Genomic DNA, 24,681 nt, shown 5'->3' with positions numbered 1-24,681 from the left:
ATGCTGTGGAAGCCCCATCCTTGGAAGTGTTCAAGGCCAGGTTGGATGGGGCTTGGAGCAACCTGTTCAAGTGGGAGGTGTCCCTGCCCATGGCAGGGGTGCTGGAACTAGATGATTTTTTAAGGTCCCTTCCAACCCAAACCATTATGTGATTCTATGACAGGGAACCATATTAAAGACTTGCATTTACTCTGTCTTCAGAATACAAATAAATCAGGGATGAGTCTGAGGTTTGAGTTCAGGCATGATCCTTTCCTAGATGCCAAATTCTCCCTGGGGCTGGTAGGTGGCAGTGTAGTTGGGGGCTAGAACAGGATCACTGTAGGGTGGATCTAATTTTGGATTCTTCTCCAAGTTTCAGTGTTATCCAGTTTGGCCCCAGACCAACCAAAATCATTACCCTTAGCCCAAACCTGGTTACTCCATGTGTCTAGGATGGTTATTCTTTTTTAGAGGTGATAAAATAACACATCATATGTGTTATCTGTATTTTGTAATAAATGCCAAGCTGTCAGAATGAAAATATCGCATAAATCATACATGAAGTGTTTACATTAAAAACTATCAACTCAGATGAATTTAAACATCCCTTCTGATGGTGCCATCATTTGAAGCAGGCTAGCCTGTTATTGCCAATGTTTCTATTCCTGGAGTTGAAATAAAAACGGCACTTCAAAACAGAGTCATCAAACCAAACCAAAATGTATTTAACACAGTGCAACAGTCAATGCCATAAGAAATCACCATATAAGTATGCAGAGTTATATATAATCTACACATACTAATATGACTTTACCAACCTTGTATTACATGTAGATACACACAGAATGGACTCAGGAGGAAGCATTTGTTGCCAGCCCCTCTGGGGGGCTGGTTTCTTACCTACTTGCTGTGGGGAGTGACAACACTTTGTTTTTGAAAGTGACTGTGCTTCGATCGTATTGCATTCTCCTGTGAGTCATGGTGGATAATAATCTCTGCCATCCACACACCAAAAAGGTACAGAGCTTGCTCGGTGGATGGCCTTCCTTTGTGGGATGGTGGTTTGGCAGATGTGAGGACCCTGGTGGGTCCTCAGTGTGGCCATAAGCTTCTGCGATTGGTTCCTGGCTCCTGGGGAGGACTATGGCTGGGCAAAGAGGGCAGCCCATAGCCCAGCGTGCAGCAGTCTACTCTGCCAGCTCTGTACACCTGGGTTTGGCATTGCTGGCACTAATCTGATAGTTTCCAGAAAGTGCTGCACCTGTTTCTGGGGAAAGCCTTGTGGGAAGAGCCTGTAGCCCCAGCAGGAGCAGCCGGTGGGGCTGGCTCCCAACTGTGCCCTCTGCCCGGGGCTGGGGTGGCACTGCATCCTGCCTGGGAAGGTGGGAAGGTGGAAGTGGGCTATGGGCCAAAAGCTCTCCCCAGAGCACATGGAAAACTGAAGGATAACATAGAGCAGTCCTGCAACTACTCTAGTAGAGACTGTGGGTGGAAGAGCTTCCTAACAACTCCAGACTATAGGTGGGAGGGCTAATACCACATTTACCTTTCTCTCTCCAGCCCCTCTCCCCTTCTCCAGCCTGTGCTGCTCTGAGCAAGTGGTAGGAATGGAAAAAAAAACAACACAAACCAGATCCACAGTTCTAAAAATAGTGGCACTAACAGGGCACTGATTTACATTACAGCTCTCAATGATTCCTAACAGGGGTGGAGCTGGACAAGGTTAACTACAGCTGGAAAAGCAGCAGTGTCTGTGCTGCAGACCAGGCAGGGCAAGGTGAGCAAAGGGCTTTTTGCTTTATTGGTTTATGTCACTGCTCTGGAAAGAAAGTCCTCTGCACTTCTCAGGGGCATAGTCTGTGGTTGTGTCAGCAGTCAGTGACGTTTGTGCCGTGAATGCCTTAATTTTCCCTGATGGAAGGCAATTACACCCTGAAAGACATCCTCACCAGCAAGACCCCAAAAGGTTGGAAAACAGAAGTAAGAAAATAAAAAAAAAAAAAAAAAGGAAGATGAGGGTAAAGAGAGAGGAGAATAACAGGAGGGAAGGAGGGAAGGAGAGAATAAATGATAGAAGAGGAAAAAAGACTACAGAAAACAAATACATTTAAAAAGCACCTTGTTTGGGGTTTGCAGGAGGTGACTCAGTGCCTGCAGATCTGAATTCTCCTTCTGACTTGACTCTGGCTGGCTGTGTGCCTTTCTGAGTTTCTTACCTTGCAGGGCATCCAAGAGGGCAAATATACTGCAAAGCACAGGCTTTATAAATCCTCCAGCAGCAACAGCGGGCAAATGCTGTGAATGAAATGTAAAAAATAAAAAATAAAAAAAATGATGGTAGGATGGGAGGAGAAGCAGGGAACTGAGGAGCAAAGAAAGGTTGAGTAGTGAAGGAACAAAAAGAAGAGGGGAACAAAAGTCTAGGGAGACCAGCTGAAGGAGGGGGAGAACCTCTTGGAAATGAGTGACTACAGTCCTCTCGCAATGCAGGGGGAAGAGCTGAAGCTCGTCATGCTGAGCTGCTGTGGAGACCGGTGCTTGCAGGCTCCCTGCTGGTGGCACCTCTGCAGGAAGCCCCGTCCCAGAGCAGAGGCGCTGAGAAACCACGGGGGCCTGTCACAGAGAGGTTTCTAGACAGGAGGAGCGCCTGACGTAGAAATGCCGCCCCTCGTGCCCCTCTGGCCTGTGCACAATCAGGACAGGGAAGAAGCGGGCATCGTGGTAGGTTGGGGGGTTTTCATTGACAGCCAGCTGGCTGGAGTAGGAGCAGCACTGCTCATCCTGGCAGCCCCGGTCCGCGATGCTGCTGCTGCGGCTCCTCCAGAGGCCTGTCCTGTGGGACCCATGGACACGGCAGAGGGAGAAGCGGCTGGTGTTGAGGGAGAGGCGGGAGTTGCCGCTGCAGCTGTGGAAAGCATGGCGTGAGAAGATGGAGGAGGTGCTGGAGGCACGATTGCAGCGGTCGCAGCCATGAGCCGTTTCGCCGTACCGGCACAGCCTGTAGCTGTTGTAGGCCGGGGAGCCAGCCAGGTCCATGAGCATGGCCTCCGAGTAGCTGGGGATCAGCTGCCGGTTGGTGCAGATGTGCCACTCCAGCTCAGCGCTGTCCTGCGTGGCGTCTCGAGGCATGCGGTACCGGTACAAGGGCTCCTCTGCCCCCGTGGATGCCGTGTACTCCAGGCCCAGCAGCTTCTCCACATGGTAGTGAACATAAGCAGTCCGATACTCTATGAGTACCCTGAGTGGCCACGAGATCATCAGAATAGCTGCCACCCAGAAAGCATAGTGGGACACATACCAGGGAAGGTGATCTGGGTCCCCATAGGCCATCATAAGCTCTTTGAAGTCCACATTTTTGAGCTGCATGCCTTCCCTCACCTCCATGTAGTCATCCAGCCCCTCAATCTCAGTGAAGAAGTGAGCCCTCTGAGTCAGGTAAGAGTTCTCAGACTCGATGTTGGCAAAGCTGAAGCACTTGGTGAACCTCAGCTTGGTGGCTGTGTAGCTCTCCAGGCCCAGGAGCTCCTTAGAGATGTCCTTGTATCCACAGTGAGAGTAGTCAAACTCAGCTTCAGCCACGTGGGTGTTGACCCTCTCATGGTAGACTTGTGTGGTGGTGTAGGCATCACCGTTGCGGTACCGGGTCACCTGCCGCGTTCGCCGCACAAAGTGGTAGCTGATGGCCTTCCACCAGATGCACGGAGTAGCTTGCTGCATGCGGTTGATGCATTCATAGACACTGTCCACGTCTGCCTTGTACTGCAGCTCTCTCTTGACATGGCAGTGCCAGCACTCCACCAGGTACACCACGTACAGCATAGAGAGGAAGGCCAGTGGGATATAGACGTACCCATCAGAGCACGGGCTGTCATGGTAGATCATTGACTTGCCATTGAAGGAGCTATCAAAGCTGAGCTTAGTGACCCGGGCCAGCTGACACCAGGCCACTGCACCCAGGCAGCCATACATGAGGATGGAGAGGAGGAGGCATTTCCAGTGGGACTCACGGCACATGCAGGCACTCAGGGACTGCTTCACAGGGCGTTGCTTCAATCGCACCACCAGGGAGGGGGAGAGAAAGACAAAGAGAGAGCGAGGAACCCGTCAGTCACACCACTTTGCACAGTGCACACACTGAGTGTTGCCTTCAAGACTGCGTCGTGACTCTCGGCTTTGCTCTCAACTGCCTGAGGACTGGGGACACCACCCTGCTTAACATAAATGTGAATATAAACAGGAACACCGTGGTATGGACAGAGTTCTCCAGACAAGACTCCTTCCTTACTTTGTCCTGGCTCTGGGGAGGGAAGCTGTTTTTGAGGCAGGGACTCACTGTGCCCTCACGCCTGTCAGATCGGCCCCTCCACAGCTTGTGAGATGGGTCCCCATCTCTGTCTCCCTGCCTGAAGCAACATGATCTATGCACCCTGCCATCTTCCAAGGCCAAGGGGGCTTTGCAGCATGTGAACAGCTGAAAGTGAGGGGTTGTGGACTTGCTCCTTTGCTTTGCAAGTGCCCAGTGCCTGGATTCCCACACGGTGCTGCTGGGAAAGCTCAGGAGCAGCGTCCATTGCAGGGCTGCGGCCTCACGGCTTGTGCCAGCACAAGGAGATTTGTGGAGCTGGAGCTGCTGCCTGACTCAGAGCTGACTCACACCCAACCCTGAAACCTACCAAATGATCGACACCATTTTTCTTGGAGGTGAGCCATCAGGAAAATTACTAGATCCAAGCACATTTAGTTGAAAAAATTGTCAGGATTACAGCACAGTGCAGCGTAGCTTCAGGCTGGTTAGAGGACTAGCTCTGACCTAAAATACCTGAATGCTTAAGCAGCTAAGGGTGTACATGTCAATATTTAAAATGTAGCACATCCACATTCTCTTTCAAGTCCCAAAAGTCAGGCTGGGAGTAGAGCAGGAGTTCATACTGTCATACTCCCCCTGTACCCCCCAAGAGAGTGTGCAGTCCTTACGCCAGCCGTGGTGCAGTGAATCAGCTGCATAGTCATGCTATGTTGGGCTACAAAAAGAGCCAAATTGAGCCAAGCACCTAATGGAAACGGAGTTGTCTCCCTGCAAAGAGCAGCAGCAGCATGAGTTACAGCCACCCATGTGTAGAAAGTGTGTGAAGCAAGACCCTCTGCTGCCCTGATAGGTAATGTGGAGGGCTGGCTGCATCCCTCTTGTTACTGCCATCTTTTGCCTCCTCCCTAACTCTGAAGAAATGACAGTGAGAAAGCAGTTACACACTGATATTCATGCATCATCGTGCCCTCTGCTGAGCCTGATTTCATGCAAAAATAGAAGCACACTGTTAGTCCTTCTCCCAAGAGGCCACCTCTAATGCATCAAACTGCTTCATAGATGCCAACAAATGCTAGGTTTGGGAAATGTCCTCTCTTTCTTTCTCCTGGGATAAAGTTCTCCACTAGTATAGCTTATCTCAGACCCACAGGAGTTAAGATTCAGTAAGTAATCTTGAACCAGCAAGAAATTTAAGGAACAGCATCCTAATAAGGAAATAATAGCGTGGCAACACTAGAAAGAAGAGTTTACTGTCTTCTCAATGAGATGGAAGTGTTGGCATCTAGCCTTGCAGGGCCCTAAGGTCAGTTTTTATACTGCCTTTTTTTGGGGACAGAAAACCACTTCTAAGTAACTATAGAGGGGTTTATGGCTTGCTGTGAGCACTGCCAAACTAGGCTTCATGGGGTTTGGTTTTGATTTCATAGCTTCTAATTTGACACTGCATAATTGCAGAGTGATTTTACAGATTCTAGGGAGATATATCAGTATTCATCTGCAGCTAAGGGCAAAATCTGGTCCCTGATTCTTCCTCATGCATCCAGAAGGAAGGTTTAAAGAATTTCTATTCTTATCCTAAATGTTTTTTATGTTTGTATGTGTCAGAATAAAGAATAATTATTCTTGGCTTTATTCACTTTACAGTGGTCAAAATGGGGTAGAGAAGCTAAGTGGGTTATAAAAGACACAGTACATAACTTTTCTGTAGGCAGGGCAGTGAAAAGACCTCAGTATGGGTAGGAATGGGGCTGTTTCCCTTAGCCCTTTGAGGCAAACCTTGAGGAAAGCCACAAAGTGGCTTTAGGCAGTCCCCAAATCAGCTGAAAAATAGCTGTGAGAGCTTTGCAGGTGAATCCCTGAGTCTATGTGCAGTCACTCTTGTTGTATACCCACCTTTGTCTCCCAGTGTTGTCACTGCCCCAATGTAGGCTTCTGCCCCAGCTGTACATTGGACCCCAAGTCAGAGCCCCAGGCTCTCCAAACTTATGAGAACTCCACCAGGAATCACTGTTTTTGATTCTTTGCCTCTTCCTTTTGAGAAGCTAGAATTTATAAGTTCTATAGTAATGCAAAAATATAGACTGTAATGAAGAATTTCAAACCTCTACCCTTTTTTCCCCCTGAAGGTTTTCTGAGGTGAAGAAAACTCTAACAATGAGCATTCTACTTCAGTCACAGAGACTGTGGAGAAGAAAACAGCTGGGCAATATTCTGAAACAGGAATTTAAGCTGCCATAGGTTTCTACAGGTACCTATAACGTAAAATTGCTTATGGTTAACACTGTGATGAGTGCCATTGGACCCAGCAGAAGATGTCCAACAGTCAGTTTTAATCCAAGTTGGGTGCTTAAGTACTCCTTGCAGCTCTGGGAACTCCAATTTTTTTGTCTGTGACTTGTTTGAAGCACTGTCAGTCTAGCCCTGGGCACAGCCATGTGAAAGGTCTGTCCCATACCAATTAAGGCACTATTTGCCAAAGGCACTGCAATCTCCACCTTCCCTTTATCTCACTTCCCCTACTAACAACTTCTCTACTCTCTGCAGCTCTGTGGTCCAACTTACAACCCACACTGTTGGCTTCTGCCTAAGGGGTGATTCAACCAGCTCTGCTGCTTAGCACCATCAGCGGCCCTATCAGAGAGTGCAAATGCCTCCTAATGTGTTTAGCTCCATCTCCCCTTTGGGTGAAGAGGTGGCTCTTGTCTCACCAGTCCTGGATAATCACTGGGCTGGACTCAGAAGCTTGGTGGTCAATTATTATGTTTCTGAATGCATCCCCTTGAAACACTTCAAAAAATGGTCTTCAACTCACTGCATTGAAAGGGCTGGATCAGCCCAGGACAGGTTACCTCCACTATTCTCACTGCAGCCTGTAAAAAAAAGCAGCTTCTGTCCTTGCATTAGTAATGACATGCAGCCATAGAGCCCACTGCCACATCTCTCTGATTCACACACCTACCAGTCCAGTTCAGCAGGGCCTTCGTGTTGAAAACTGTTTGGGTAAAACATGATTCTTTTCTTCTGGCTCTTCTGACCCGCTGTCTCATACCCTCCTTTGTTCCTAAGCAGATTCCACTCTCTGCAGGTCCTCGGTTGTAAAAGGATCTCTCTTCCAGGGTCTACCTCTACAGTCATCCCTCCTATTTTAAGTTCTGAATATATTTGTCTGGCCTATATCCCCTTATTTCTCCTTCCCTTTGCTGAAAGAACTATCTAATACAATTATACTATTAGAAGCACTGCTACAGTGCTGGTAAGAAAGACACAAAATAGAACATAATTACAATAAAACTATCAGACATTCAAAAATCTAATAAGAAAATATCTCTTGCCATCTATCTCTGCATAAAAAATTCATTAATATGTTAAACCAGTGGCTCCCAGGCTTTATTAATTAACATACCACCTTCTTGCAAGCATGATGTTTGTGGCACTACATGGAATTTTCTCCTTTCCACGCACAGTGCTTCAGACTGAAACAGGGCAAGCTTGTATTTCTGGATGAGTACAATAAATGCTTAAGGAAACTAATAATTTCCATGATCACTTGGGCTAGCCAGTGAACGGGAGTCCTTTGAGGAATGCTGCAGGATCAGTGTTGTTTTGATGTGGAACAAAAGCATAATCCCTGTAAAATGTTAATAAAGAAATACAACTGATGAAAGCAAAGACAGAGAACCTGACAGAAAGCCAGAGCCAGAGACTGTCCCAGAATAGACAGAGGCTCAGTCACCACACACTTTGCCTGTGAGCAGACATGCAGATCTGGGTCTCTAACCCAGATCAAGAGAGGTGTCCTTCCTCTCCTGTATGTTGGGGACTTTGCTTTGGGCTTTATTTCCACTGTGGACCTGATAAACCTCTAGACAGAAGATTAAATGAGACGCAGGTTGCCCAGGGAAGATGTGGATTTCCTATTATTGGAAGTGTTCAAGGCCAAATTGGATGGGGCTTTCAGCAACCCAATTTAGTGCAAGATGACCCTGCCCAGGGCAGAGGGCTTGGACTAGATGATCTTTGAAGGTACTTTCTGAACCAAACCATGCTGTGATTCTACAACCATTTCTGTGAAGAGGGATGCATTTGCCAAATCAAATGTTTCACTCAAAAGGTCTTAACCAGCTCTGATGACAGTACGAATTGTAAAAATCTTCTGGTTTGTATGGAATGCTGTGAAGGAGCACAGACAAGCTGTCATTATTATTGTTTATTAATTTCAAGTTGTGTTAATAACACACACTGTAAATGATGTCGTGCTCTGCTCTGGCATGCTGCTCAACAGCTTTTTGGGGCCTCTCTTCCCATTGCACCTGACTGGATTGGAAACTCTGGATAACTCTTACTCAAACTATCCATAACCACAAGCCAAAATTCAGTTTACCCTTCCACACTTAAAGACAACAGCAAAAAATATTTCCCAAATTCCTTACTAGATTTCAGCACAAATGGGGAAAATGCCACAGGCAAGAGGTGACATATGTGGAGATGGCTGCAGATGCCCATGCTGGGGCCCTTGTGGAGAGGGTGAAGGGTTGGGGACAGCCCTGCCCCAAGCTGTCCCTAGCCCCAGGCAGTTGGCCCTGCAGCACTGCTCCACATTTGTGTTGGGGTTTTTTGGTCCATGATTTCCAGAAAGCTCAGGCGGAACACAGGATCTATGTACCATGCAAAATGAAGAGACAGCTCCACATCCTCTCATGGTCTGTTTTCTCTCTGTTGGCGTGGAGCCTCCTGAAACTCTAAATGATAGATGCTATTTAATTTGTTGGCGCAGTTGCTGGAAAATAGACTGGAAAGTCCTCAATGGTGACAGAGAACTGGAATTTCAGCTGGCACCTGTTGCAGACTGGAGTTTCCAGGCTGGCAACTTTTCGATTATTTCTCCTCCAAGTAAGTTCTGTGCAAAACTTAGTTTGCAAATGATAAAACATCCAGGCGGTGGCTGAGAGGGCGACTGCCTTCAAAGATACCCGAAGGCAGATGCCCAAGATCAAAAGGAGGTATGCAAGGCCTGGGGAGGAGCCTCCCTCCTGCAGGCACACCCACCCAGTGCTTGTCCTGGCTTAACAGAAGCCAGGTTGGGTTCTGGCTGCAGCAACTATAATTAAAATCATTAAAACGTGCTCTGTGTTGTAGTAGCATGCACATTTGAGCTGCTAATCTTGCGTAGTGTAAAGGGGTGGAGTGAGAGCAGAGGGGGAGTGCACAGCCCAGTACATCCCCCGCTTAGCAGCTGGAGCCGAGCGTGATCTGGTGGCAAGAGCAAGAGGCTGGTTGTGGCTCTCTGACCCCTCCCTAGACTCCTTGTGAATGACCAGCAATAAGATGCAGGCAGGTAAGTTGTAGGTGATAACCATCCTAGGTGAGCCTACAAGCAACTGTATTTGGGGTGGCCAAGAATGCTAAAAAATACACATACCCCTCAACCCTGATTTCACCCTTAAAAGGCATATTTGAAATGTCAGATCAATGCTAAAGAACAACATATTTCTGGGTGATCAAATTGTGCTTGTGTCTCTAGGTCCCTTCCTCGACTAATGATTTTCCTGGGGCTCAAGTTGATGGGTGCTGGGCAGTTCCATTCTCCCCTTCATTAGCAAGTGGAGTAAGGGCCACACTCAGAGAAGCCCAGATAAATTCCACCAGCCTAGGTGTTTGGGTGCCTAACCTGAAACTCTGGTGCCTCCGTTTTACCAGTGATGGCTTGCTGTTTTTGCTGACCTCCAGACACAGGTGTATCTGACAGCAGGACTCACCCAGTAGCCACAAGGCTGTCCCTCAGTGGTGGCTGGGATACTTCTGATGCAATGAACAGCCAGACAGTTATTTGACGCTTACAGGTAGTCACAGAAATTTCTCCTATTGACTTTGCAAGGCTATTCTGGGTAAGGAAGGTTCAGCTTCTATTACAACCCAAACTACATTTACACCTTAAGACTGGGAGACATTGCCTTCTCTCCATAGCTCCTGTATCACACAGGCAATGCAGTTTCACTTAACAGTCCTTACAGTTGACAAAAGCTCATACTCCATAAAGACACTCTGCTTTAAATGACAGACTGAAATAAATGAAGAACCTACAATTGCCTTTGTAATTTGTTCTGGTGATAAAATTTTACTGCCATTGTAATTTTGTCTCACTTCAGCCCCCATTCATGGCAGCGGGGATGTCCATTCTCTGGGTGATAAAAGACTCCTTTCATATTGCCGTCTACTCTCTCTGACAATACTTCTGTATTCTGACACCTTTCAGCCTTCTTTTTGACAATTTAAACGGGTCAAGGTCTTGAAGACTTCTGTGGCACAGCCTTTTTTCTAGCTCTTTTTGGTGCTCTACACTCTTCCCAGCACCTTGAGATCCCTCTCAAATGTGTACCCTGCAACTGGCTACAGGACTTCACTGCTTAGGTCCCTGGCATCATGCCAAAACATAAAATCAGCCTCTTATTCCCACTCATTCCCCCTTTTCACTGTCTCCAAGGGTTGCATTAGTAGATTTTTGCCCAGCATCACCCTGGAAACTCATGTTCAACCACTCACCCGCTTTGCTCCCAGGTATTGTTTGAGTCACTGTTTCTGAGGACAGCTGATAACTTGGCTGGACTCTCTATCCTGAAATGTGTAACTTCAATTTTGGCTTTCGATTGAATAATGAAGTTATCAAATGAAGCAGATTCCTCTGTGCTCATCTCATCAGTACAGACCAGCCTGCTAATGTTTGTGCCAACTGTAAATGTTACCAGCAGTGATTTTATACTAAATTCCAGTGGACACTGTAAAATCTGGTAATTATTCTTGCTGAACTCAGCCAACCTAATGGCTAAATATCACATTAACTTACACAAGACAACTGTCTTCATAAAGCTGTCAATCATAAAAACAAGGCTGTGGGCTTTATGTGGGCACCGACGTGCTCCTCACACTTCCAGTGCTCACCTCCAGGAGTAATCCCACATGCAGCTTTAGACACAATACTAAGAAAAAAGCTCCTAAAGCTTCACTGGAGATCATTATCACCTAGTGTGCTGTTGCTGTGTGCTATTTATGACTAGCTGTATTTTACTCCAAAAGTAGCTGTATAGCAGTGTGGGCTTGAAGCATCTCTTCTCTTTCTAGCTGCCTCAGTACTGATTATAGCATGCAAATGGTTATGGTGACAATTACAAACCTCTTGTTTTGTCTACTTGTTTTGTCCACTTGTCCACTGGCAAAATAAATTTGAACTGAATGTTGCCAAATAGACCCCAATAGAGAAGGAGGAATATTCCATGAAGTTCAAAGGAAATGGAGTAAACTATTTTGGAGTTACAGTCTTGAAGAATTTGATACATAACTTTGCCTTATGTTTACTCTTTCTCCTTAGCTTTCTATTGACAAAATGGCTTTTTCTTCTTCTGTCAGACTTCATGCTTCAGTCTCCTTGAGAACTCCAGCATGAGCTGTATAGGCAGAAAATATGCTGCCACCGCATGAATTTATTCTGATGTTTGTTTTGCAGACAGCTTTGGGCCCAAGTTCGACTGTCTGTGTCTAGTTTGCAGTCAGATATCTGGGTTCCTCAAAAGCACTACAATTCTCCTTCAGGGAACTCATGCCAACAGTGTTTCCTGTCCTTATAAACCTCATGTGTAAATGTCCTTGGTGGCTCACCTCAAGAGCTGCAATTTTGCTGAAGCAAAATGCTATCATGTCTAAAATTAATGAATGAGAGAAAACAGGGGGCACTGAAGACATGACCCAAGTGGAAGTAGAGAAATGAGAAGGAACTATGGGGGATTGGAAGAGGTGGAGGAGAGAAAAGGTGCTATCAGGCTCAGTGCTTCCCCCATTGATCCTCACCCATGTCCCTTCTCTGGGCCAGATTCCCTCCTCCCCCTGCCCAGGCTGGCTGGTCTCCATCCTCACCTGCCAGCACCCTTCCTCTGCCCCAGTGGCACTGGTGTTCAGAGCATGTCCAGGCTACCCGTTTCACTCCTCCATCTCTATCTCCTCCCCACAGCCTGGGGAGTGGGATAAGGTTGTGCTAAATTGGGGCACCCATGGAGGTGACAGCGTGGTGCAGGGCTGACACTGGGTCTCAGTGAGATGTAGGCATCACAGCATGCTCCTGCTCTCTGCCAAGGCCTGGCTACAGGGCTAGAGGGTAATTTTATCACTGTCTTCAACAACAAAATGACCCCACAGACTGGATTACTTGTGTGAACAATAAGTCAGGAGGGGTTTTTTGGTCTCTTTCTCTTTTCTCCTTTATTTATCAACAATAATCTTCCTGTTCACACAGAAGAGTGGGGGAAAGACTGACATGGGACTGGAAGAAAAGAAATAAGAGAATCAAGAAAAAAAAAAAAAAGTAAATTAATGCCAGTCATAATTTCATTTGTCTCTGCAGTTTTATACAAGTGATGAATATATCCCAATGAGATAGATGAAAGGGAAAGAATAATCAATAACCACAAGTCACACACTTTGGCATGTGGTGGCCTGCCTAGGTGAAACCAGATTTTTGTCTATACCTAAAAGACCTCTTCCATTCTGATCAAGAGAGGGCAGTGGAAAATGTTCTACCTCCTGATAAACATGGCAGGACATAAAACAGAGAGCCTTAGGCTGTACTGTTAACCATAAGTGAGGTGAGCTCTGACACCAGGACCAACCTCTGGTGCTCAGAAAGCAGCAGACAGGGATGATTCAAGGAGAGTGAGGAGATCTCTACCCCCCTTCCCCAAGCAGCTACAACAGATGTGGGTGCAAATATATTACAGCTCCTGAGGTGATCCTGATGAAAGACTGGCCCAAGAAGTCTGGGGTGGCCAGGGAGAAGACAACTGCAGGAGAAGAGTCAGAGTACAACCTCTTATCACCTTCCAGGGCCAAATTAAGTCCTACATTAGATACTCACTAGTACGGTGAGGAAGGAACCTGGAGGGCTGTGCTAAAACAGGTACAGGACTAGGGAAGTGAGACTGCACCTCAAATACTGTGTTCAGTTTTGGATACTCACTACAAGAAAGAGACTGAGGTGCTGGAGTGTGTCCAAAGAACAGTGAAGATGGTGAGGGGTCTGGAGAACAAGTCTCACGAGGAGTGGCTGAGGGAACTGGGGTTGTTTAGTCTGGAGAAAAGGAGGCTCTTATTGCTCTCTACAACTACCTGAAAGGAAGTTGTAGCCAGGTGAGTTTTGGATTTTTCTCCCAAGTATCAAGCAATAGGACAAGAGGAAGTGGCCTCAAGTTGTTACAGGGGAGGATTAGACTGGATTTTAGGAAAAATTTCTGGAAGGGTTGTTAAGCACTGGAACGGGCTGCCCAGGGAAGTGGTGGAGTCACCATCCCTGGACGCATTTAGAAGACGTGTAGATGTGGTGCTTATGGACATGGTTTAGTGGTGGACTTGGCAGTGCTGGGTTAAGGGTTGAAGTTGGTGATCTTAAAGATCTCTTCCAACCACAACAATGCTGTGACGGGCAGCAATGCTTTTCTGCCATGTGACACGATCTGGGCACTGCATGGGGCATCGATAATAAGGCCTGGTGAGGGAAAAGGAAGATATTACAACAATCACCTCCTAAATCCTGTCCTGGGGAGCCTGAAACAAAATCCCTCCTGCCATCCATCTTGAACAGCAAGAAGCCCATTACCCCTGGCTCATGCTGAGCCAGTAGCAAGCGCTCTCAGCATGGCTGCCAGCATGGAGGGAAAGGGAAATATAAGGGATAGAAGGCCACAGAAAAAAACATTTTGCATCAAAGAGAATTTCCATCCAGTCCTCGAACACACAGCGCATCAGTTGCTGCATGTATGTTTTGGATGCACCATTTGCTTTTCTGCCATGGAACTCAGGTGAGAATGAAAACTTCCTGCAGGCAGGGGCTGTGATGTCAATGCCAAGCAGAAATGTTACTTGGTTTAAAAAGAATAATCTGCATGCACTCCATGTGTTTGTAGCATCTGACTGATGCTACAGGCATTTGCTACTGACTCAGGCATTTGCCTCGGCAGTTGCCCTCCTGTGGTGAGCAGGGATCGCTTGTTTTTTTGTTTAAGTCCTCGCAGAGATTTAATCTCCTCCTTCCATTCACAGAGCTGCCAGAGGGAAGGTTTCGGGGTGGGAAGGTGAACAAAATGGCAGCATTAAATTCTCTCCCCAGCAGAGCCTATCACAACACAAAACAAACTATGAAAAGACACGAATCTTGCAGATTCACCTGGATTTCAGATGCTAGGACCTCCCTGAAGTACTATACAAAGACAATCTGTTATTTCACACCATTCGCCCTCATTAATTCAAGCCACCTCCCGGAGAAGAATAAGGCAGAGGTCAGGGCAGGAGCCTCCAGTCCTCTAAAATGTCAGATTCAGCAGTAGCTCTTGCAGGATACTTTTGAATTCTTAAAGCAGAAGTAAAGGAAATCCCAGAAAAGAAAGACATTGGGATCCCATCTGCTGGTGATGCTCCTGCACACTGCTCCAAGCAAAGCCGCGCAGATACATCTTGAGTGCCAAGGAATCCTAGCAACAAAGTGGTCACCATTTGCAAAATAAAAATCAGGGCTATTTTAGTGGCAGCTTCCTACAGGCTCAAAAAAAAAGCTACATTAACTAAATGATCTCTTTTACCCCCAAATGATATTGCTGCAACTGGCTTTCAACTCAGCAGCAACACAAAGAGTATATTCTGTATTCTGGGGGCAGAGGATTTTTCCCAATAATGTCAATACTGGGAATGAGTTCATTAGCAAAGAAAAGCTGGAATTGGAGCTGCCTCAGAGCAAGCAAGTAGCTCCTAGAAGGGTTCTTTTTCCTACGCTTTGAGCAGACCCATCAGACTTAGCTCATATTCCCCATTTCCCTGCCTTTAATATCAATGGTTCCTAGTAGACACAGGGTAAGTTTTACAGGTATAACAACATGTCCAGTCAACCAGTCAACAGATAAAAGCATTATGTATCCTGAGGAAAGCTCCTGGGATGCAGCTCCCAGCCACCATCTGATTGGTGCGACTGAGTGATTGGCATTAAGCCCTAGCTGTGCTGCTTGCTATTTTGCAGCTTGCCTCACAACTGGCCACTTGCCCCCAGCCACAGCCAGTGGCCAGCCCCACTGCACAGGGGCTTCTGGGCATGTGTCCTTTTCCCTGCTCCTGCACTCCAGGGAGCTCCTGGAAGGGCTGATGGCAGCAGGCTGATGGCAGCGTGTGTGTCCCCACCTATCCCACGGCTGCAGAGCAGAGTGATCCTCACCTCGGCAGGAGCAGGCTCCAGTGTGCTCCAGCCTGTGAAAGCCAGACCCAGCTCCCTGCACCCCTGGGCAAGCTGCAGGAGGCACAGAGGTACCACAGGCACAGGGGATCCGGTAGCTGCAACTTGCCAACAGCACTGGTGTTACCAGCAGCTTCACTGACATGAAGGGAAAACTGACATCAGCCAAGGGAAAACAGGAGGGCTGGTGGGACCAGCTCCCATTGCTTCAGCGCAGGAGGCATGGGGACAGTTGGAAGGGGAGAAAGGGAGAATAATTAGCTGCCAGCCTCTATGTGCTTGACAAAGTCCCCGTTGGGTTCAACTGGGACCCTGTAATACCTACTTTGCATCCAGGTTGCTCACACGATGCATCTCTCCAGGGTGGGAGAGGAGCAAGCAGCGAGGCCAGCAGTGCTTGAGCAGGTGTATTTTCTCCTGTGCAGTGCAAACAAGTAGCCTGCAGTAGTGGATGTTAGAGCCAGAGTTCAGTGGTCTCCTAAGGCTTGCCCTTTTCCAATCCTGTGTCCCTAGGGTCAGAAGCATTCTCCCCAACCTTGAGGAGTGCATGTCCTATAGCTCAGTGTTCTCACCATTGCCACAGGTCCTATGTGTCCTGCCCAGCATTCCCTCAGTCTCGACAAGGGACTTGAGGGACTGACCTGGAGCCAGCCTGGACAACATCCACAGACCAGTTTCCCTGAGGGTGAAAGTAAAGAGCCGGGAGGGCACCACCTTGGGAGAAGGAAGCCCGAGGAGTCTTAGTTCCTCACCACCTATTTGCAGCCTAGATGTTGAATGCCTCTGTTTGGAGACTTGGCAAACGAAAAAAATAGTTCATTATTATTAATATAATTTAATCTTTGCTTACTTTGAAGGAACACCTTGAGATTTAAATGGGGGATAGAAACATCTCTCAAGTCCTCAGAAGAAATACAATCTGGGACTGATTCAAGCTCCAGTGAAGCCAGGGGAAGTCTTTCAAAGTGAACTGTGATTCAGGCTTTGTCCAGAACTATGGAGTTTTATTTTTATTCTCACTTTTTTGCAAAGCTGTCCTTTTACTTCGTAAAAACAGAACAACAGCTCTGTGATTTGACCTCTCAACCTCTGGTCTTCCCAATTCCCACGTGACATCCCAGTCAGAGCTTGCCAGCCAGTCTTCAGCAGAAGACCTGCCAGCCCTGCAGTGCTGGGCTGCCGTGGCTCAGGCTGTGACTGTGCCAGGTCCCTCGTGCTGCTGAGCTGAGCATCCCTCTCAATAACACCCAGCTACTGCTCGAGCTGTGTGTGCTTCCCTGTCTTGGGCCTTTTTTGAGCACAGCTGGAACGTCTGTGCTATCAGGTTTTTTTTTTTATAATGGTGCTTCTGTTCATGTGAGGTACTATCCCAGCAGCTAATGCTTCCCTGTGAGAAACAAGGTTTCACCATAAATATCACTTCTCTCTTCCTCTGGCTTCTCTCTTCTCTCTCTGCAAAACATTCTGCAATAACATGACAGCACAGCAGGTGAAAACCTCACCAGAAAATTATTTAAACATCTAATGGTTAAAAGGGATCCTGGGAGCCCGGACACCCAGAATTTATTTATTGGTTTGACTTTGAGCCATGACCTGGCTTCAGCACACCTTTTTATACTTCCCAAAGACACTGAGGAAATAGCATTTATAAAGTGCTTTCACATAAATATGGCAGCAGCACTCTCCAGGAAGGCATCTCATCTGCAAGTGAGCTTGTTGCATCCTGCCACTCCAAGTGCCAGCTGGTGGAACCAGAGGACTTAGCTCCTGCCCTGGCCTGCTGACAGAGGGTCATTCCCACCCTTTCAGTATGTGCCCTCACAACCCCCTTCCTCCACCAGGTACTGGTGCTTCTTGTGGGCCACTCACCTCCAGGCAGCCATGAAGGGGCTGTTCTCCACCTTTTTGGTCCTCAGAGCATGGCAGAACCCTACTGGCAGATGCTACTACTCCAGCCTTCATGCTGCTTGTGCCTGTGGCCACTCATGCTCTTCTAGTTCTTGTCCTCCAGGGCACACTGTGCTGGTTTGCAAGAGCTACTCAAAGTAAGATGCTGATCCCTTGTGTTGAGTCACTTTTGTTACCACACCAATCAGATGTACTCCACAATTTCCAGTCAAGCTCCTAAGGGCAATTAACCACATGGGTATGAAGAAGGCCTCTAGCCATAAATGTATGGCCACAAATCACTTCTCTCCCACAGTTAAATACACCATGACCTGCACAATTCTCTGACTGTTCTCATCCACTTCTCTGGTAAGGTCAGGTATGCAGACTCCACACTGGCAAGTCACCCCAATTACCTACTATTTGCTGCCTTGTCAGGAGTGTGCCCCTCGTGACATGCTCTCTGCCTTTTGCTGCCAGGTCCCACCTGCTGGTCCCTGCTCTCACCAGCCTGCTTTTTTCAGCCCCTGTCCTCTGTGAGGCCCAGTGTTACCAGTCTTCCCTTAACAAGGCCTCTGATGGTTGGATGCTGAACTGGGATGTGCAATACCTCAGCCATATAGAAATGGTGCTGTGTGTGGGATTCCCTGTACATTATTAACCTGATGCAAAGTCACAGAAGCTGAAAGCATGGACATTTAGTGGGGTATAATCCTCTCTGTCCTTTCCTGGCTGCAGGCATGGCACCATGAGAACAGCTGCCAGGTACACCAGGCACCACTTCACAACCTTAACTGGGCTCTGGGAAGGCTGCCAGCCTCCCCGTGCTGCTGAGCCAGGCTCCTCCAGCCTTCCCACTCGCCATCTGTCCTGCCCATTTCAGGCACTTTTCTTCCTTACTGTTGTGGATGAGATGTGCTGTGGGCAGAGAAGTGGGTGCTCAGGGAGGGGCCAGCATCCACCCCTGACCTGCACCCTGGGCTCCTGTTGGCAGAGACCCTGGTGGCCCCACTGCTGGCAGCATCCCCACTGGAATGTCTCACCAGCTATTCTGTGTGCTGCTGCTTAAGTGAAGTTGCTTTGTTATAGTTTTGGGCAGTTAACAAAGCCATTCTAACAACTGTGACCTCAACAAAGTTTCATTATGCACTATTTTTAACTTTACAGTTCTTAAGCTCAGAGGAGCCCAATGAATTATTACAGTCTGAAAGCGAACACTTGAGTGAACTATATTTTCCATGATTAGAACTTAAAAACTAATTAGCTACATAACCACGCTTTTCTGAAAAGTAGAACTCCTGCTGTAAGTGAAAAATCAAACACAGCCTTATCTATAGTGTCACAACAGTGTCACTGCATCCACCAGAAGGGCCTTACAGTGCTGATAACAGCTCAGCAGCCACTACTTTTGGTGTTAACTCACTGCCATGTGTTAGGACACACCGAGAGTCAAGCCCCACTCTCTATAGACTACCTGGGGACACTTCACTCTTTTTAATCTCCATTTCCACGATGTCCCTGGTCACTGGCAATGATCTGAGATATTTTCTTCCAAGGCATAGAAACAGATGAGAGGAAGCCTCATGCTCTTTTCCCAGGGAGAAGATACCTCCTACCTCACTCTTGCAATGGTGTGCACTGATTTAAAAACGTCCTGGTATCCACTCTTCCCTTCTGGAGGGAGATCATCTCCTGGAGTCTCTGAAGTGAGGAGATCCAGGAGAGCATGTGGGGCTCCAAAACAGTGTGCAGAGCTGTTGCTTTTCCACTGGTGTCTGCTGACTGTCCACCTGAGAGAACAGCATTAGAAACCAGGTCTGGAGGGGACCTAGTACCAATTCACCTAATCTCTCTGGAGGTAACATCTACCTACTTAATGACTGCATATCTAATTTGTTCTTACAGTCCTTCAATAGTGGAGCTCCATAAACTCACCAGTTGCTCAGTGCTCCATTAAGAAAATTCCCTTGCTAGAGGGAACTGGGAAAGTCAAATAGAAAGAGTAACTCACTTCAGGCTCAGCCACAGTGGCAAGGGAGCACTCTCTGTTGAAGAAGACAGAAGACTTTGACTATAGAAGCTCATGCAGCTGGAGCCCAGCTGCCCTTCAGAGCTCAGTCACATCCATTTGATGCTTCCTATTTTTTTTTTTTTTAATTCTTGGCAGCTTCTTGTGTGAAGTGCAGAGAAGACAGACAACCTCAGGGCACCAAGAACAGACCCATGATCAGAAAATAAAGTGGGACAACAAAAAGAACAAAGACAGAAAAAAAAAAGATGTGATGCCTCTGCATGGATTTTCTTATGACAGGATCTGCAATTCAAATATTGCCTGGAACTAGAGGATCATGAAAAAAAGCTTTCCAGCTCCTCCAATACCAATACTCCTGGACTTTTTCCTTTGTCTCTATGACAGAGACCACTTGGACCCAGGAATGAGATGCATTCCTTGGTTTATGTCTGTTCAATAAACCAAGAGCAGGAGGGTTAGAAAGGGGTTTGTCTTGTTTGACCCTCATTCAAGAGGGGGAATATCATGCACTGCACAGAAAAGAACACTTTGGTCAGTCATACTGTGTTGGAATGGCAACTATCTTCCACCAGGCTAACCAGCAGCTACCACTCAGGGTAGTTGAGCAGATCTTTGGCAGGAGGTTTGGAAAAGCTGCAGGTAATGTAAAGTAGAGCTTCCCCAGGAAGCTTGTCATGTTTTCTACTCTACTCTGGGCAGTGGCCATTGGATCAGTGCCCTATGCAAGTCTTGGAAAGGAGTCTTATGAGGGAAACAGCCCCTCTCCAGAGACTGGCAACCAATTGTCCCTCCACTGCTTCTGCTTAAAAGGTGGCAAGGAAGAACATGATCCTCCATCACAAGCCCTGTGGCTTCTCTCCATCCCCTGCTCCTGTGTTTGTTTCTCTTGAGCACAGAACTCTTCGGGAAGACAACAAGCCTCTAGAGGAAGAGGAGGTTGCTAGAAAGGCAGTGGGGAGCAAATAGGCTTCCATGGATCGGTGAGAGAGCGTGTTTCATCAGACCAAGAGGATCTGCTGGTGAGGAAGGTGCATTTGAAAGGGTTGCCTGCCTTGCTTCCTCCACCACTGCTCAGGCATGTGAGTATGACTCAACCCATAGATGGAGTCAATTTAAAGCTACCCAATTTAAGTTATGAAGGGCTTTATGCCTGATGTTTTCAATGCCATAAAATAAACCTTGACAAATAAAACATATATGTGACATTCATATTAGAGGAAAGGGATACAAAAGCTGGAGACCTAAATGGAGTTAATCCCTCAAGTAGAGAATGTCTCTTTGGTGGCACACTTAAGAGGAAAGGACCCAGCTATCTTTTGACCTGACAGACTGTAAAGCTGTAGCCTGCTAACAAGCAGTATGTATATTTTCTTAGCTTATAACACCCCTTGGTGCTGTTGTGACCACAATTAGCACTTTTGAAACAAGCTCCTGTTGCCTTTTGCATTGACAATAAGGGGTAGATGAGACAGTATTAAGTGCCCTCCCTCTTCTGTAACATCTTCACCAGTAAGCTGATGATCGTGTGTTTCAGGAACATCGACCCATGAGGTTTTCCCCCTTTTATTTAAATAGCTTAACTGATTACATTATGTCATGCCCAATTAAAGTTCTTAAATAGGGAAGAGAAGACAAAAGCAAGCATGGGCAACTGCTATATGACTCTGCCAGTAGCAACAAGACAAATACATACTTCAAAAATGTCAAGTGGCTGCTGCTTTCAGCTTTCTTCAATGATTACTTGGCTATGGTAGCAAATTAATTACGTTTGTATGCACTAGCTTCACTTTCCTGAAAAACAATTTCCAACTAAGTTTTAAAGACTTAAATGTCTAAAACCATTTCCCTTCCATTGAGGTGTAATTTGGCAGAAATGAAGAAAAGTCCCAACCAACTCTTCAGTGTAGGTGTAGGCTGTTACAGTAATAAGACAAGAAAAAACACCAGTTCACAGCTTAACCAGGACAATACAGAGCAGCAGGTTCTGCTACCTCAAGGAGGAAAGTAAAGGGAAAATATATCCAGGGAATCAATCTACAGCAATAACTGCTGAAACATATGTAAAAACATGTCCTCTACATTCCTTCCCCTCAAAGATTTTGATTTTTTTTTTGCAAAAGTTGATGGGATGGTAAAAGCCTATATCACCACCAAAAGCATGACTGTTCCAGATCATCCAGCTTGAGCAATTGATATATCAACACAAAAAAACCCAAACCAAAATACTAGGAGGTAATCCAACCGCTTGCCTGACATTCAGCAAACCAAAGTGATGGCCCTTGGCAGAAGAGGACAAGGCCCGGTGCAGGTAAGCAAACTGCCTGTTTCTCTCCTGCTCTGCAGCTGCACCTTCATGTGTCCTGCTTCTAAGAGTAGAAACTTAAGACTTCAGACACAGTCTCTGGTGCTACCTCAGGGTTTTATCTCACATTGTTTTATTACCCAATAAAGGCATTTTTCAGTCACAGTTAAGATTTAAGCCCATGCATTTGATCTGAGTGAAATCCATAAATGACAAGACTAACACAGAAGTCCATTAAATGCCCTTTTAACACTGGGCATTTAAATGCAACTGCACATCCAGGTGCACAAAGACCATTTACACAGAGATGGAGAAAGCATGGGGAAAAGAATGGTATTGTAGGACTGCAGTGTTAAGACATCACTGTTACAGGCATTTGAGATATAGACTCAAATGTGCAAATGTTTGTGTTGGAACAGAAGAAAATTGGAGAAGAGGATGAGTGAAGCAAGATATAATGTGCTTAGCAGAGAGATCAAGTGCTCTCATGTCTAGAAATGGCTTGGACATTTTTATGGTGGACTTGATATATTGGAAAGCCTTCTGTAGCTTCTGGTCATAGACCAAAAAAAAAAAAAAATCCCTTCCAGCATTAACCATCTATTGATCTTCTGCAGGGCTGTAATTACATTGAGGAGCTCTACAGCTGATTTGGAACAGCAGCTGTATCCTGGATCCAGCCACAGCTCTTTGCGCTGAACTGTGCTGCAGGTGTCCAAAAAGCAATTGCACAGGAGAAAACCCTAATTTTCACCCGTGGAGGGCAGTTTTTTCAACCTGAGCTGCAAAGTCAATTTCCTATTATAGTTACTTTAAAAAGTGCTATCTGGTTTTAGCCTAAGTATACTGCAGCTTCACTTAGGCTTTGTTGAGGCTACTGAATTTTGACTGCAGGACCATGAGACTCTTGATGAGCCACAGGAGCATTAACAGAAACTTTAAGCAGACTAAGTGCACACAGCAATGTTCCAGGGCTGCTTTCACATCTGTTTTCAGTTTTCTCTGCTTGCATTAAGGTTGTTCTCTGCATTCCTGGGAGCATGTACATTTGTTTTTAACTCCACGTTATGAAGAATGTTCAGTCACTTCCATGATCTGCACACGGATAACACAACGTGAATGGCAGATCTGTAAAACCAGTTGGGAGCAAAGCCTACATGAGGCATGGAAGAAAATCTCAGGCTTTCCTAATGCTTTCCTAACACAGCACTGTTGGATACGCAGGACTGTACATGCATTGTCACTGACTGCCACAGAGCCCTGCAGTTCTGTCTGGCCAATGCTTTCTAGCTCAGGATTGTTTGTGGCAACACTCAGACACGTCTTAGGATCTGCTAGGCCACGGTAAGCGCTTCACAGCTCATGTTAGACACGTTAAGCCGTAGTTTTTAGAGTGCTTCTACTGCAGGTTAGGCAACAGGAGTGCCTAGGCCCCAAGGGAAAAGGAGAGGGGTGACCTCCTGCTTTGGCCCAAAGCATTTGCAAGCCACGGAGCCCCAGGCTGCACTCCCGCCCCGCACGCCCTGTGCCCCCTCCTGCCGGTTACACCAGCGCCTCGCAGAGCTGCCACTCTGCGAGGCGCTCCTGAAGTCCCAGGGCAGAGGGGGGCTCTCCTAGGCCAGACCCCAAGGGGCTTATTTAGCCAAACTTCCACTGGCCAGGCCCCCGCGCCCCCACCGCACCGTTTCGGCGCAGAGCCGCTGGCCGAGCCACCGCCCCGAGCCCGGTACCGGCTGCAGGGCTGAGGGCCCGTCGGTAAAACCCGCATCCAGAGGCCGCCCGATCCCGGCGCTGCAGGGCGCGGCGCTCACCGCACCGCACCGCGCCGCGCCGCGCCGCGCGTGCAGGTACCAGGCGGGCTGTGGCCGGCTCCTTGGCTCCCCCCGCACCGCAGACAGCCCCCAGCCGGGAGACCCTCCTCCCGCCGCGCTCCCCGGCTCCTCCACACGCCCGCCCCGCCGCCCTGCACCCCGGCTCCGCGGCGGGGCTGCCTCGGTGCCCCCGGTTCCCCCCCGGCCCGGCGTGGGGCGGGCGCCCCCGCCGCCGCTCACCTCCTCCCGCACGGCAGCGGCGGCGGCCACCGGTGCGGGGGTGCTGCCCGGCCCGCTCTCAGCAGCCGCCTCGGCTTCCCTCTCCGAGGACATCCTTGGCCATCACCGGCGGCGGTGGCGGCGGAGGCTGCGGCGCCCCGAGACGGCGGAGCCCCCCGCGGGCGGCCCCCCGCGCAGGGGCCGGGGCCGGGGCGAGCCGCCCCCCGCGCCCAGGGCCGCCCCGCCGGGTGCTCCCGGCTCCCTCCACCATCCCAGGCAGGCGGGCAGGGAGGGAGGGTAGGAGGCGGTGGAGGGGAGGAGAGAAAGACGAGGCGGAGGGGGGTGCCCCTGCCACTCCCGCCCCCCCCCCCCCCAGGTGGGCAGGCGACCGCCCGGAGGCTCCGGGCGCGCCGCTGCGGGGGGCTGGGAGCTGCGGGGGGCTGGGAGCTGCGGGGGGCTGGGAGCTGCGGGGTGCGCCCTCCGCTCACGGGGGACCCAACCCCTACGCTCCCCGCGGTGCCCCTGCCTGCCCCCTCCCGTCTCCCTCTCGGGGTGAGGTTCGCCCCTTCCCCCCGGCGTGCCCCCGCGCCGCCGGCCACCCTCCCCCAGTGCAGCTTCACGGCTTCGCCGCTCGCAGCTCAGCTCCGGCAGCGTCTCACGCATTTCCCAGGGCCCGCACCTAGCTCGGGCTGGCGGGACTCCCCCGGCGGGACGCGGCCCAGCATCAGGAGGAAGAGGAGGAAGCATCAGGAGGAAGGGGAGGAAGGCTGCCTCGGGAGCGCTCCCGCAATGGAGCAGCCGAACTTGCCCGGCGCCGCCCGGAGGTGTCCCACTCCTCTCCTCGGTCGCTGGACGCTCGCACCGGGGTAGAGGGCAACGTTGCCA

At 48.5% G+C, this 24,681-nt stretch overlaps 1 protein-coding gene across 1 annotated transcript; it reads right to left on the bottom strand.

The window, feature by feature from the left end:
- Positions 1 to 683: 683 nt before the first annotated feature.
- On the bottom strand, positions 684 to 23,850 carry LOC127385498 (transmembrane protein 151B-like). Its single transcript, XM_051621306.1, has 2 exons — positions 23,818 to 23,850; positions 684 to 4,029 (listed from the first exon to the last, which is right to left on the bottom strand). The coding sequence occupies exon 2, from the start codon at positions 3,994 to 3,996 to the stop codon at positions 2,599 to 2,601; it is 1,398 nt and encodes a 465-aa protein (XP_051477266.1). The 5' UTR covers positions 3,997 to 4,029; positions 23,818 to 23,850; the 3' UTR covers positions 684 to 2,598.
- Between the last annotated feature and the right edge of the window lie 831 nt (positions 23,851 to 24,681).

The sequence above is a fragment of the Apus apus genome, chromosome 5 (assembly GCF_020740795.1).
Source record: "Apus apus isolate bApuApu2 chromosome 5, bApuApu2.pri.cur, whole genome shotgun sequence".
NCBI classification, from domain to species: Eukaryota; Metazoa; Chordata; class Aves; order Apodiformes; family Apodidae; genus Apus; species Apus apus.
This window is presented reverse-complemented; position numbering and strand designations above follow the sequence as displayed.

Bases quoted from the DNA above. Each gene is read 5' to 3' on its own strand.
- LOC127385498 (XM_051621306.1), bottom strand. From the start codon at position 3,996: ATGTGCCGTGAGTCCCACTGGAAATGCCTCCTCCTCTCCATCCTCATG.